Here is a 15,168-nt window from a genome sequence, read left to right as displayed (position 1 = left end):
AAAAATACATTGAGGATAATGTTGTTGATGCACAACCTGCATTATTTTGGGGTTTATAGTTTTGTTCTTTAAACTAATGAAAAAAGATTATGAAAAACTTTTTCTGAGAAGCCATAATCTAAAAAAGGTGTCATCTACAGTAGACCCTGAAATAATGGGTAGTAATAAAGAGCTCAGGAAAGACAGTATTTATAGCAACTCAGATCTTTGAACTAACACAGGATGCAGGGTGAAAAAATATTTAAAAGCTAAGAAGTAAATAGACTTGTATTTTTATTTACTATGTAAAACTCTATCATGTCAGAGTGACTGAAGTCTTCCAGCAGGATGAGAGCCTGCAAGCATGATGCTTCTCATAGTTGAAGTAATAATTTTTCGGCAGCATCATTTTCATGGGGTAGCCTGTAGTAAACAGCAGCCATGAGGTTTTCTTTGTTGGTTTGATCTCTGATTTTTTTTTTTCACCAGTGATCTCCCAACCTGCTTGGTGCTGTTTTTCAAACACAGCTCTGCACAGTCAATGCACTCTTTTTCTTTCTTGCATTGAGGGAAACCTCCCCCCTTCTTCTTCCTTGCCTGTAACTTCTGAACAGTTTATAACCAGTGATTGTAGTGCTTCAGTGATCTGATTGCGGTATTGATTAGATCACAGCTTTTCAGCTGCACAGTGGCTTACAGCTCCTGTTTGTTATCCAAGCTGTGTGTGTTGGTGTAGAAGCATGTAGCTGGACTGTCACTTTTTAAGAGGGACAAGCCCTAATTCTTCTGCAGCATTTCACAAGTGTTTCCCTGTTGGTTCCTAATTCATCAGCAAAAAGGCCCTTGCCTCACTTGATCAGGTGAATCCTATCAGCTCCCAGCAAACCTGGTTTCTCACAGATGGATCCATGATTATAGAAGCCAAAGCCTTGAGTATGGCACCAGCTACACAGCCAAATGTTCACTTGTTCAGTACAAGGCATGCTACTTTTGTAACTTGCAAAGATAATTTTTCTGCTTTAAGATCTTACTACTTAAAAGAATTCTTAAATTGCATTTTGATTTTCTGAAGAAAAAAGCCTAATGTAGAAGTGCTAGTGCAATATATTATACTGGTTTAGTGTAAACCATGCTGTGCATTTAAGTACTGTGAATGTTGTTTGGGGAGTGGTGGCAGGAGTTGTGCTGGGTTACTAGCTAACTAAAGGGATAAATACACTACAGCTGCCTGTTGTGCTCTGAGACATGCATGCTAGCTAATGGTTAACTGATGCTCAAACTGATGGGTTTTGAAAGTTTTTTTCTAAAAAGCCATACTTAAGTTTTTGCAAATTTTGAAACAAAAGATTCAAAATCAGAATCCATGTGTTATATACTGTCATCCCCATGCAAGAATGTAGTTGTATAATTAGCATTGTTCTTGTTTAATTCCTGCATTTATCCTAATGAGTCAGTGACTTTTATGCATGTTTCAACAAAAGGTAAAGATTTTTTTCCAAATCCTTTTTTTCTGTCTTTTTGCATGGAAAGCTTATTGTTGTAGAGAACTTACTTGTCTGTAGTTCAGCTTTTGGGTCTCATATTTCTCCCATCATATGAACAGGTGACAGGATTCAAGTTGTCTAGGCTTTGGCAATGGAAGCAAAGTCAACTATCTGTGCCTTTTCACATCTCTTTCCTGAATATTCTGTTTCAGTTGCTCAGCATCCTGGTGGAAAAGATGTTTAAAGAATTCCCATGTTATGGGATGGACTCGTAAAATAATTTGTCTCTAACAATACACTTATCAACTCTCAAAGTCCCTGGAGACTGGTATAAATAGATTTGTTTTAATGGAAGCAAAAATGCAACTAATTATTTTTTTCCCTAAAGAAACCATATTGCCTGATCCTTATAACTGAAGGAGAAAAGGCTCTGGGGGTTTTACCATGAACTCGGATTCTCTAACTGTGGGAAAGCAAAGTACGTATGCCTTTCATATAATCAGAAAAAATCTATTATGAGCAGGAGGGAGAATAAGTGGGTGGAATAGTGAACAGATAGGAGCAGGGCCATATGTTTGCCATGTAAAGTTCTAAGTAGAGGATAAGTATACTGAAATACATTGGATTTTTCTTGTACTTGTGCAAATTCTTATCTTGGATCAGAGATACTCAATGTTACAGAATTATGTTTTTATCCAATGTAACAAAGTGAAAGAAAAACAGTTCCTTAGTTTGTGGAAATAATTTAATTGTAAAAATTCTTTGTCATTCTGTCACAATGGCTTTCTGTCATAGTAATTGGTGTTTATTAGCTGGGACTAGATTTCCAGTGTGAAAACTGTTACAGTGAAGCAAGTGCATCTTGAAAAGCAATAAAATGCATGTCAGGACATACAATGATGAACTCATCAGTAGTGATGTAAACAATCTGGTTTCAGCCATCATAGTTTGTGAGGTTGATCCACAGTCTTTTAAAGTCCATTAAGTTCAATAATAATAAAGTAATTTGATCCCTATCAGATGTCACTGGTAGGCAATTATGATATATCATGTCTTTGACACATATTTGGAGTTTTCCTGTTGTTTTCATTTAGCTTGCAGCTGTATTTCAGACTTGCACAAAATCACATTTTACAATACATGGGCAGGCAAATTCCATCTAGTTGCACCAGAGTTCTTTGAGCTTTGTGAAGGGAACAGAGAGTAAAATTCAACCAGGTCTCAAATCAGAGCTGGTAACAGCATGGCCACATCGAGATAAGTTTGTAGTATTTCTCCTTTAAGAGAAATATTTTCACGCTGACTAGATAATTTTAACTACAAAGGATGAGAAAAAAGCCACCAACAAACCACACTATAATGCTTGAAAAAATACTTTTGTACCTAAAAATTGTCAGAAAATAATGATAAAGTGATTAATTAGCTCAATGAATCAGTGAATCTATGGTTTTACATGTATTGTAAACCATACTGTTGTATTATAGTAAGCGTCGGGATTTTGGGCTACTTCATCTGTTTTGTGCTTATTTAGGGAGATCTCAGCATGTGAAACATTTCTGTAACTTTTGTCTGCATTGTTTTTCTGTGAGTTTTCGGATGTTTTAATCTCATGCAGTTATTGCAGAACTCTCCTACAGCGCTACTGAAAAGGGATGAGCTAAAAATATATTTCTCATCAATTCTTTGGGTTGTGACTGGGTTATAAGACAGGAATTTATATAAGCTTTTTCTGAGCTTTCAGTTCAAAATGCTGTAGAACTGCTTAAACCTTCTGGAAGAAAACCCCATAAAGTAGGAGGGTAAGTAATCTCTGTTAAAAAAGTTATTTCTCATTCAGTTTCCTCTTCAGTGTATGTATTTATATCAAGGAAGGAAACTGGCTGTGTTCATTTGACTAATACTATACAGAAAACATGTATATACAAGAAAATAAGACAGGTTCCAGCTCAGTTCAGCTTAATCTAAAGTTAGAGTGAAACTACATATTATCCTCTATAAATGCCAATTATATGAATTACATTAGTTTTTGGTTATTTTGCTCTTTGTTAAAGATTTCTTTCCTGAGCCATTCTCACAATTTGTAAGAATGTATTAAAAATGTATTGCATTATCTTCCAGTGCAAAATGTATTTCACCCTTGGTAACTGGGGACTAAAGCTGTCAAATCTCATGCTATGAGAGGGTTGGATGGTGGTGGGCTGATGAGATGGAAACTTGCTTTAATGCACGTTGAAGCATTGTGGAGAAATGAACAGTCCACTTAGCAATACATTAGTTCTCTGGCTGAAGTTTTCAACCTCTGACAGCTGTGATTTCATATTAAGAATGCACAAAAGGATCTGTAACATGTCTCACAGGAGCAGCTCACTCCCTTGTGAGAGGCCATGCTCATTATTCAATATTCCATTGCCACACTTACATGAAAGAGTTAATTGACCTTTTCTTTGTGTCTTGAGCTATTCAGTGCTTGATATTTTATATAGTTTTCAATCAGTGGGAATTGGGAGTGTGGCAAAATTACATGTGGCAAATGTGTAGTGATTTCAGGAAACAAGTAGCACTCCATCTAGTTTATTACACAAACTGCTGTTGTGTTGAATAGAAACAAGAAATACTTCATGGTGTATTTGCCTCCAGCTCTGGCAGGCTTAGATATTTGTGTGTATCTTGTTATTTAAACAATGGGGACAATTTTCATCTATCTTGCCTTGTACTAGTGACAGATTTCCTAAAGGAAAGAGATGGGCGTTTTGTCTGGCTAAGCTAGAGGAATCCTTTCTTACTCCGAGCTCCCTCACAAGAGCTGGTGATGGTCATATAAGCTCTGGGAAAATGTCACTGTACATGTTCTCTACCTTTCTTCTACCTTTATTTTCTTCTTTTGTCCAAAGTTCTAGAATTTTATTTACTTCAAGTAAATTGTCATTTATTTACTTCACCAAGTAAATAAAATATTTTCTTAAGAAATTAAGAAGGATGACTTCCGGGGAAGTCATTTACATTTTTCAATAACCTCCTTTTTTTCAATTAGTATTGCATAGCTACATGAGACCTGTATACTCCAGAGTTTGAAAGAACTTGACTGACAGCATCCTATATGAATTTATAGAGAACTTCAAGTCCTTTCAGTATGCTTAATATGGTAGAGACTCTAAGGTAATGTCCTTTCTTTTAAGATGACAACTGGAAGCTAGTCCTGTTTCTAGCACAAGTGATACTAATACATTGAATAGAAAATATTTCATTTATTTAACACTCAAAGTAATGGTAAATATAAATCTGAGTACATTTAGAAGTTTCAAGCAGCAAGTATACATTGTCATTGTAGTTCATATAGTGAGGCAGGTCAGGAGCAGGGGTTGGAACTGATCTCAGTCTGTATTGGCATACATTTCCTTCTTAGGTGGAACCAAAATGGTATTACTGCCATGTAAACCTGCAGTTTGACATTGAAGCTCTCTTAAGACCGCTTGACATCACATGCTTCCTCAAGTTGCCTCCCAGAGTCCAAGTGTAACATTTGAGTACTTGGCAAAACCTGGTTTTCTTAAGGGTTTTTATAATGACTATAAAGAAATTAACACATATGAGAGGAAAAGAATAAAAGAAAATGTTAGTCTCACCATTCAGTTTGACCACTTCTAAGTATTGTTTTGATAGCGTTACAGACTGGCATTTTAAAAAGTGCTTTATTTAAGTTATTCTTTTTCAGGGTAGATGTATGATGCCTTAGTCTAGTCATTGAACTTCCATGTGATTTGCTCTGTCTTGTGCAGAGCGCAAGATTCACAGCAGAAGTCTGAGGAAATGCAACAGTATGTCATCCTAGCAGATCAGAGTTAAGGTTGCCCAATTCTACCTGGTCATTTTTCCTTTAGACTCTTTCTTCCCAGCTACTTTAAATAACCAGTGCAAAACAGTTTTATTATTCATGATATACATAGAATCATAGAATAGTTAGGATTGGAAAGGACCTCAAGATCATCTAGTTCCAACCCCCCTGCCGTGGGCACGGACACCTCACACTAAACCATATAATCCAAGGCTTCATTAAACCTTGTCTTGAACACCGCCAGGGATGGAGCATTCACAACCTCCCTGGGCAACCCATTCCAGTACCTCACCACCCTAACAGTAAAGAATTTCTTCTTTATATCAAGTCTAAACCTCCCCTGTTTAAGTTTGAACCCGTTACCCCTTGTCCTATCACTACAGTCCCTAATGAATAGTCCCTCCCCAGCATCCCTGTAGGCCCCCTTCAGATACTGGAAGGCTGCTAAGATGTCTCCATGCAGCCTTCTCTTCTCCAGGCTGAACAGCCCCAACTTTCTCAGCCTGTCTTCATACAGGAGGTGCTCCAGTCCCCTGATCATCCTCGTGGCCCTCCTCTGGACTTGTTCTAACAGTACCATGTCCTTTCTATGTTGAGGACCCCAGAACTGCACACAGTGCTCCAAGTGAGGTCTCACAAGAGCAGAGTAGAGGGGCAGGATCACCTCCTTTGACCTGCTGGTCACGCTCCTCTTGATGCAGCCCAGGATACAGTTGGCTTTCTGGGCTGTGAGTGCACACTGAAGCTGACTCATGTTCATTTTCTCATTGACTAACACCCCCAAATCCTTCTCCACAGGACTGCACTGAATTTCCTTTTTGCCCAACCTGTAGCTGTGCCTGGGATTGCTCCAACCCAGGTGTAGGACCTTGCACTTGTCATGGTTAAACTTCATGAGTTTGGCATCATCCCACCTCACAAGTGTGTCAAGGTCCCTCTGGATGGCATTCCTTCCCTCTAGCGTATCAACAGTACCACACAGCTTGGTGTCATTGGCAAACTTGCTGAGGGCACACTCAATTTCATTGTCCATGTCAGCGACAAAGATATTAAGACCAGTCCCAACACCGATCCCTGAGGGACACCACACGTTACTGATCTCCAGCCGGACATTGAACCGTTGACCACAACTCTTTGCGTGCGGCCATCCAGCCAGTTCTTTATCCACCGAGTGGTCCACCTATCAAATTGATGACACTCCAATTTAGAGACAAGGATGTCATGTGGGACAGTGTCAAATGCTTTGCACAAGTCCAGAGAGATGACACCAACTGCTCCACCCCTGTCCATCACTTTTGTAGCCCCGTCATAGGAGGCCACCAAAGGCTGTCACCAAGCACCTTGTTGTTTTTCATGTGCTCTAGCATGCCTTCCAGGAGAATCTGCTCCAAGATTTTGCCAGGCACAGAGGTGAGACTGACTGGTCTGTAATTCCCCAGGTCATCCATTTTCCCCTTCTTGAAAATGGGGGTTATATCTCCTTTTTTCCAGTCATTGGGAACTTCACCTGACTGCCATGAGTTTTCAAATATGATGGCCAGTGGCTTTGCAACTTCATTTGCCAGCTCCTTCAGGACCCACGGATGGATTTCATCAGGTCCCATGGACTTGTGTACATTCAGGTTCTTAAGATGGTCTCGAACCAGATCCTTTCCTACAGTGGGCCCAAGGTCTAAGTTTTCACAGTGCCTGCATCCGCCCTCCAAGACTTGGGTGCTGCAGTCAGAGCCTTTGCCAGTGAAGACCGAGGCAAAGAAGCCATTCAGAACCTCAGCCTTCTCCAAGTCCTGTGTAGCCAGTTCTCCCGAAAGCTTCCGGAGGGGGCCTACATTGTCCTTAGTCTGTTTTTTTAGCTGCTACATACCTATAAAATCCCTTCCTGTTATATTTAACATCCCTTGCCAAGTTTAACTCCAATTGGGCCTTAGCTTTCCTAACTTGGTCCCTAACTACCCTGACAACATCCCTGTATTCATCCCAGGCCACCTGTCCTTGCTTCCACCTTTTATAAGCCTCTTTTTTCTTGTGAATTTTTCTCAGCAGCTCCTTATCCATCCAAGGAGGTCTCGTTCCCCTCCTGCTGCACTTCCTTCTGGTCGGGATGCAACACTCCTGAGCTTGTAGCAGGTGATCCTTAAATATCAACCAACAGTCTTGGGCCCCCTTACCCTCTAGGGCTATATCCCATGGAACCTTGCTAAGCAGGTTCCTGAAGAGGCCAAAGTCTGCTCTCTTGAAGTCCAGGGCAGTGAGCTTGCTGCATGCTCTTCTCACTGTCTTGAGGACCTCGAATTCGACCATCTCATGATCACTGCATCCAAGACTTCCCTGGAGAGTCACATTTCCAATGAGCCCTTCCCTGTTGGTGAGCACGAGGTCAAGCAGGGCACCTCTCCTTGTTGGATCCTCTACTGCTTGCAGAAGGAAGTTGTCTTCCACACAATCGAGAAACCTCCTGGATTGCTTGTGCCGGGCCGTACCAATGCCCCAGCAGATGTCAGGGTGGTTGAAGTCCCCCATGAGAACAAGGGCCTGTGAGTGTGAGGCTTTTCCTATTTGCCTGTAGAGTTCTAGTTTGCACCTTTCTCTTGTTGCAGGGAATAACATACACATTTTACATCTGGCAGTTTTAAAATATTCAGATCATTCCTACTCTGAAGTGACAAAGGACCTTGTTAATTTTTAGCAGGTAACAATTGTTGTGTGCAACATGTATGTTATTAACTCCTTGCAAATTTGAGCAATTCCAGTTGAATTGCAAAAGCTCATTTGTGAGCAAAAGATGTATCTTCAGGGCAAAACATTTGAAGAATTAAAAAAAAAAATAAACTGTCTGGTAGCTAATAGTACTACTTTTACTATCTTGACAGATAAACTATGGAGATACAACAATCTTCTGGAATCCTCTGTTGCTAACCAACAGATTCAGGCTATCATAGCAAAAAAAAAAAATCAAACTATAAGAAAGATGAATGTATTGATGATACTAAGAAAAAAGAAATAGACCAGTAAAATTATCAGAGTTCTTTTGAGGAAAATCAGATAATTATCCAGTCTGGTATTTGGGAAACATGCACGCAACAGCCAGCCTTCCTTTACAAGATATCTTTATAAACAATGTTTCTTCGTGCCTTTGATAATACTCATTTTTATTTCCATCTTGAATCTTTCAGATGAGTACAACTATTTTGTTGTGTGAAATCATCTTCTTGTTGAGCTCCATTGTCACATTTCAGTTGCAATTACCTCTCTTATCAATACCAGTTGACATGGTCCTCTCATGAAATTACAGCATTTCATTTGTAGTGCTTAGGGACTAATTGCCTTATCACTTTTGTTAAACCCTGTTGAGAAGTTTCTTACAACAGATGTACATTGCACAAAGAGATGCAACCCCAGGGTGGTTTTGTACCTTTGTGTGGGAAAAAGTACAAGCTGCTTGCTGTAGTTGAGGAATATCACTTAATTTGTGATTTGGCTATTACACAGTTCACTGACTAAGCAAATCATCTGCTGTATGGGAGGAACTTGAAAATTTAGTACATAAGTACATCAAGGGCTTTTTTTAGAACAACTTGGGAAAGGCCTCAGAAAAGTGTTGAAAGACTTTTTCTCATTGAGAAACAAAGCAAATCCTGCTTTTAAGCAGGTTTTTTTTTCTTTTTCTTTATTTTCCCCAACAAGTGGTCATTGTCCTGACCTTCAGGAATAATTACCTTGTCTGTGTATATTGTTATAGATCCCACACCTCTACCCCACCTGTCTCCCTGTTCTTGAAATCTTTCAGGTACGATCTTTGCATTGAGAGGTGTTCCATTTCAACAAGATGAGTTGCTTTGTAAATACTGTGCTCATCTAAAGGGAGGGGAGAAAAGAGAGTGGAGTGTAGTGTGCACCTCCTGCAAATGCTGAAAAGGCGAACTTTCCAGCCTAACACAGCAGGGAGTAAGTGTTAGAATGTATATGTGGAATGACTTGAAGAGCTCTGGTTATTTGCTACTTCAAAGCTAAATTCTTCAATTGGAAGACTCCTAAAGTATCGTGAAAGATAATGTAAGAATCCAGTTTCTGCATTTAGAAATCAACCAGGAATAGCTCTCATCCAGATCTCAAGTGCAGAAGACACTTGTATTTTCACTGTAGGAAGAGAATCACAAAGATCCTTAATTGTATTTTATACTTTATTGTTCAGTTGCATGTTCCTGTAATTCACAGACTTTTCTAGTTTTGGCTGTACACACTGTACTGCCATCTGTCATATTTATGAGAACATGAAGTTTTGAGATGGCTTTCTGGTGTGTTCCTGACCTACACAATATACTGCTTTTGGAAAGTACTGTTAAAAATTGCAGAACAACCTTGTTCCACTGTCAGTTCATGATTTCTTGTTCTGTAACTTGATCTCAAAACGTGGGAGACTGAGTGATTGAGCAGGTGTACTTGAAATAACTTGTTTTTCAGGGCCTATCTTTAAATGAAATGTGATGGTCTGCTCAGTTGTGAGAGAATCTTCAAAAGTCTGCCTGACTGAAATAGCACTTTGAGATTTCAGATAATCTTAAAGTGGCAGTGGGGTAGGAATGGCTCCGTTCATTTGACTAGTGCTAAAGTTTTGCTGCTTCTAAGCAAGGCAAGAAGGAAGCAGTGGTACTATGTCACTAATTTTGTATCAACTGCAGCTTATTGGAATTAGTGTTACCAGAAATTAAGAACTGAACTTGAACTGTGTGGAAGTTAGGTACATTGAGCACACTTAAAAAATGTATGTAATGGGGCTGTAAATAGGGAACAGTTAACCTCTACTCCCCCCCTCTTCCCTCGCCCCCAGAAGATAAGTGCTTAACTTTCAGAAGCCTGGCAATCGTTTTAGTGTGCAGCAGTAAGTTGCTATGATCTTACAGTATTTGTACACAGGCACTGTCATTCTCTTGCTGATACAGCTCCTGTTAAAAGTGATAATTTTAAATTTGATCTGACACTTTAAAAATTCGTGAATTACTTGTTTCAGTAATAGTTTTGCATGTGGCTTATTAAAATAGTATCAGGTGTTCTTAAGCTATCTTAAGAAAATTTTATTAAGATAGACACAATAAAAAAAGAACTAAATTAGGTATTGAAGCCTCAGAGTGCTTTAAGGGGTAACCAAAATAATTTCTGTACATCTAAGTCTTTCTCTTCCTTTATGTTTTGCTGAATGAAACAGAGTAACTGCAGATGGTAGTGAAGATGAATAGGTCTAAGCTGCTTAGTGGGCTCCAAGTGATAGATTCCAATGATTGAGTGGGACTGGATTTATTCTGATGTCATAGTTTAGAGGTCAATGATAAAAAATGAATGTATGCTTGGAAACCTTAATGCTTTTTGCAGTACCCATTCTTATAACTATTCATGTTTGCTAAGTGGTAAGGTAGTCACCGAAAAGATGAAAGGCACATGTAACTCTCAAGCACGAGACTGATAGAAGCAGCTTAGGGAAATAATTGTTACCTTTTTGGTTTGGTTTTAAGGTATGACTCAAAGTCTGGATGTTCTGCAGTTGATTTGGAAACCTGCAGACATTTTCTGGCAGTGCATTGATTTAAGTGCTGTAGGTTCTTCTGGTTTCCAGTACAGTTTATTTTTTTGTGCTTGAAAATCACCTATCCACTGTAACTAAAAACTAGCGAACTACTTCTTCCACTCAGAAGCTATATAATGATTTTAAATTAGGGGAAGACATGGATGGTTGCTTTTATTGTGCTCTTATAATAACATAATGTGAAAGATTGCATTTGTTGCACAGGCTGTTCTTTGGTGATTGCATACCTGTGACTTGTAACATCCCCATCACTTGTCTTATTAAACTCCACTTTTTCAAGTCAAATACATTCAATTTTCTGATAATTTAAAGTATTTTCCTATTAATTTCTTACTACTTTAAACAGACACTTCTGTAAAACATTTGCATAGCTGGAATATGTTTGACTGCAGCATATGGAGCTACCGTGCTAGAATTAAATGCACTCTAGTGGCAGGTAAATAGCAAGTACATGCTGGGAATGCTCTCCCTGCCCCATGTTTAATTGGTGCGGTACTTGTCAGTGTGCTGTTCTGCAGTTTATACGTGCCTTCATTACTGCTTCTGTCACTTTCTTGTTCTTCTCTTCTTGCTACAGTAATTCTCACTTAATATATTGTAAGACCTGGCACTGGATCTTGTAAACTTAAAATTGGACAGCAGTAATCATGATAAATAGCTTATCCAAAATTTGAACTGACAAGTGTATCAAATCTTCTTTAGCGAGTGTATGTAGATGAGTAGCTTGGTTTTAATAAACTACATCCGTTATCCTCAGTACTATTCAGTTTAATTGTATGCATTATACAGATTGATGTCACTGTCTTCCTTAAAGGCTCATTTTGTAGGTGGAAAAATAAGCAGGCAGGATTTATATAAACTTCCTGTTTGAGAAAAGTCACTGAAAGGACTGAAGGATTTTTCTCTGTATTTCAGTAAGAGTAGCCTGAGAGAAATGGAGTAATAGCTAGGCTTCATACACTGGGGGCTTCTGCAACATGTCTGTGGTTGGAGGAAAAGTCTCAAGCAGGTTACGGAGCTAGCAGTTGGTTCCTGCTGTGTTGTCTTTTCTCCTTCCCAAGAGTAGGAAGGACTTCTGTATTCTAAGATGTGCAGGGGAAGAACGGTCTGCTGCAAACCTGTTGCTCATCTAAAGATGAAACATTTGAAGAAATGAGGTCTGAACTTGAACATTTCAGACGTCAGGCAGAATCATTCTTGGATACTGAATTCTTACTGTCTGTGTGAAAAATACTGCTACACTACTGCACTGGTTGATAATTCCATTGGGTTAAAAGATGTGCCTATGGCCCAAAGCAAATGTGGCTGCGTGACTGTTCTTGTGTGCTCTCTGAAATACAATTTCTTTTGTATTTTGAAATGTAGATTTCTTTTACAGCTGGTATGGAGTATGTTGGGTTTTAATAATCATATTCAAAATAATATTTGGGTGGAAATCAAAGCATTTTTAAAATTCTAAATCTTATTTAAAAAAGTAGCTGAATACAAAATGTCCAGTAAACTTAAATGGCACATGGGGTTATGTGAAAATCAATGTGAATTTTCATCTTTCTCCAAACAAAGGGGAGGAAGAGGATCAAAATTTTGCATTTAATAACTGAATAACTGGTTTTGGTTTCGGTTTACAGATCAACCATGGATTTGGAATATTCCTTACACTGATGCCCCCGATACACATGGAAATATGTGGGTTCCGTCGTGATTGTTTCCAGTATTCTGTGATGTTTCACTTACTGACACTGAGCCTGCCATGCTACTTGCAAGACTACTTATTTCTGGGATTTAAGCTATGATGTCTGTTGTAATGGCTAATTTGTAGTTGAAAGAAATATTAAAGTGTTGATAATGGGAGATTCGTGGAGGTTCAATAACCATATTATTAGAAATGAACCTGCATTTTTTAATACTTTTTATATGTTTTTTTCCTTACTATGGTTCTTACATGCTTTTCAAGATTAAAACAAGTTTAGACTGTTCTCAGAGACTGCAGTTTTATCTGTACTGAACTTAAAATTTACTGTTCTTGAGACTGTTGGCCCCAGGAGCTGGAATAGAAGTTGTTGTATGTGAAGTTTAAATAAAATAAAGTCAGTCTTGTTTATATATCGTTCGTTCCATCTTCTTCTGTGTACATTTCAAATTGGATTGAAGTTTCTCATTGAAATTATCACTGCTAATGCAAGCTGTAATTGGTGGTTTGGCTTTTTCCAGTATTTGGCTTTTTGCCAGTTATTTCCTAATCCTCTGTGGGTTTTTGCCCCCTGGGATACAAGTACTGTCCAAAATACTAAATTGAAGTGGATGGGCTTGGGTGCTGAAGAGTACTCTTAAATAGTGCTGTGGGATGTGTGAACAGGTGGTCCTGCAGCCTGGAAATCTTGTAGTGTGTTTCATTCAGAATTCCCTCTGCATCACAGGTAACCATACTGGGTAGCTGTTCCTCTACCTCATTCATTTTGCAGTGTCATTCCCCAAGATGGTTTGGAGTACACTGGGAGGGCACTATTTCCTAATGTCTAATCCTGATTCACTCAAAAGTTACCATAGAAAAGGTGTGTGTTTAGGAAATTGTCCTGGCATCTGCTTAGCAAAGAGAAATTTTCTTTTGTTTCCTTAGAGTGTCGCAGACCAGTCCACAGAGAAGCTGTGAAGTACTTCTTTTCCATCTTTCATATCCTTTCCCTTTTGTTCTGCCCTTTCTGGTTACATTCAAGTTCTCTGGTGCAGTTATCAGGTGATTTTTCAGGCCAAAAGATTATGGATTTGACTTATTTTGGGGAAGACCATTGTACAGCCTCTTATTCAAAGAGTAAATAGGGCTAGATAGTGGAATAGACTTGCCTGTAACAGGAATTTTACTTGCTTCACAGCAAAGGAACCTAGGTGTTTAGATTGTTTATTTCTTAGCTTGTGTTGGCAATTTCAAGGGCTAGTAATCATTATTATTGCTTTATCTGGTCTTGAGAACTTTGCAAATAATATGAGCCAAGTACAGGTCAGAGTGCAACTGGGATCTCCATGGAACAAATAGGAAGATTGCTTTCCTCTTTCACCCTCAGTTTTGTATGCAGAGTCTTTACTGTTCATGCTACATCCAGAACTGTTTGATCCTGTCCCTGATAAGCCTGGGAAAACAGGGGTCAGGGAAGGTAACATGAAAATGGAGTGATGGCTCTAAAAACTGAAAGAACAAATTAATAGCCATTGTTATACTTTCTTTGCAAAAGAGTGTTTACGTAATTATTTCTGAGAGCTACCGAAGTTCTAAGCAGGAAGGTGTCTTCATATGAGGAAAGCTTTAAGAGTTCTAGAAGGTGGGCTAAGAATTAATGGACATTTAGCCTTAATTTATGAAGACTGTGATTTATTAGTTACATATATGAGTATTCCTATTTTTGTCATAGAGTGGTTTAACCAGCTCTGAGGCTTTACTGGTTAAATTCCAGATGGATTTTTTTTTTTTTCCAGGCACCTGGCATGATTTAACTTCAGCTCTCAAGGGCTCAGGTTAATGTAGTGTCAGAACATCCTTCCAAAGCCTGTTGGTGGGAACAAATAAACCAGATAATCAGTCCCGCTAGGAAAATTCAGGAAACCTTTCCAGTGCAGAGCTGTGACCCACAGCAGCTGGGACTGTGATTTGAGCATGGAAGCACTTGTGATTCTGAAAAGGTTGAATCTCCTGCCAGGGCAACATAACATTGTGCAGTTTCTGACTGGAGTCGCATAGTAAAGCAACAATCTGATTTTGGTTTGTTCAAGACTGATATATGATGTATCTGGAGTTTTTTCACCATACTTGAGATTAAATCCAGCATCACAGAAGGTAAGAAGGCGTAAGAAGTAGCATGTGCTTTTTTCTGTGCTAGGTGTGCAAACATGCAACTGTATCATTCTTGTTTGGCAGCTTTCTTAAATAAGTCCATGTGCTTTTTTTCAGCAATTAGCAATATGTTAATTCCTTGTGCTTTCTTCTGTGTAGGCTTTCTGTGGTTTTGATATTTCAGCCTATCTTCCATAAACAAATATGAACACAGTAACAGAAATAACAGCACAAAAAAATGCAAGTAAATTAAAATTAATAGAGATGGGATACCAAGAACTGAATATTGAAATCACTAAATTAATGTAATATATAGATGCGCACTGTGACATACGTTGCCTATTTGCTGTATGTATTTGAAAAAGCTAGAATAGAGATGTAGTGTTCATTATAATACTACATGCTACCTAATCCCACAGATATTTTTACTGACATCAATAAAATTGCTGACATTTTACAGCTGTGGAATTAA

General features: G+C 38.7%; 1 protein-coding gene across 2 annotated transcripts in view; it reads left to right on the top strand.

Moving 5' to 3' along the window:
• The window catches only part of TDP1 (tyrosyl-DNA phosphodiesterase 1), a 47,181-nt gene extending 34,203 nt beyond the window's left edge, over positions 1-12,978 (top strand). For both annotated transcript variants that reach the window (XM_031049428.2, XM_005149499.3), the window contains exon 16: positions 12,502-12,978. In XM_031049428.2, the coding sequence (XP_030905288.2) occupies positions 12,502-12,575 (74 nt within the window). In that variant the 3' untranslated portion in view covers positions 12,576-12,978. The remainder of the gene's footprint in view (positions 1-12,501) is intronic.
• Positions 12,979-15,168: the final 2,190 nt, after the last annotated feature.

The sequence above is a fragment of the Melopsittacus undulatus genome, chromosome 4, assembly GCF_012275295.1.
Source record: "Melopsittacus undulatus isolate bMelUnd1 chromosome 4, bMelUnd1.mat.Z, whole genome shotgun sequence".
In the NCBI taxonomy this organism is placed as follows: Eukaryota; Metazoa; Chordata; class Aves; order Psittaciformes; family Psittaculidae; genus Melopsittacus; species Melopsittacus undulatus.
The sequence above is the reverse complement of the archived record's forward strand: the minus strand, read 5'-3'. Positions and strand labels throughout refer to the sequence as shown.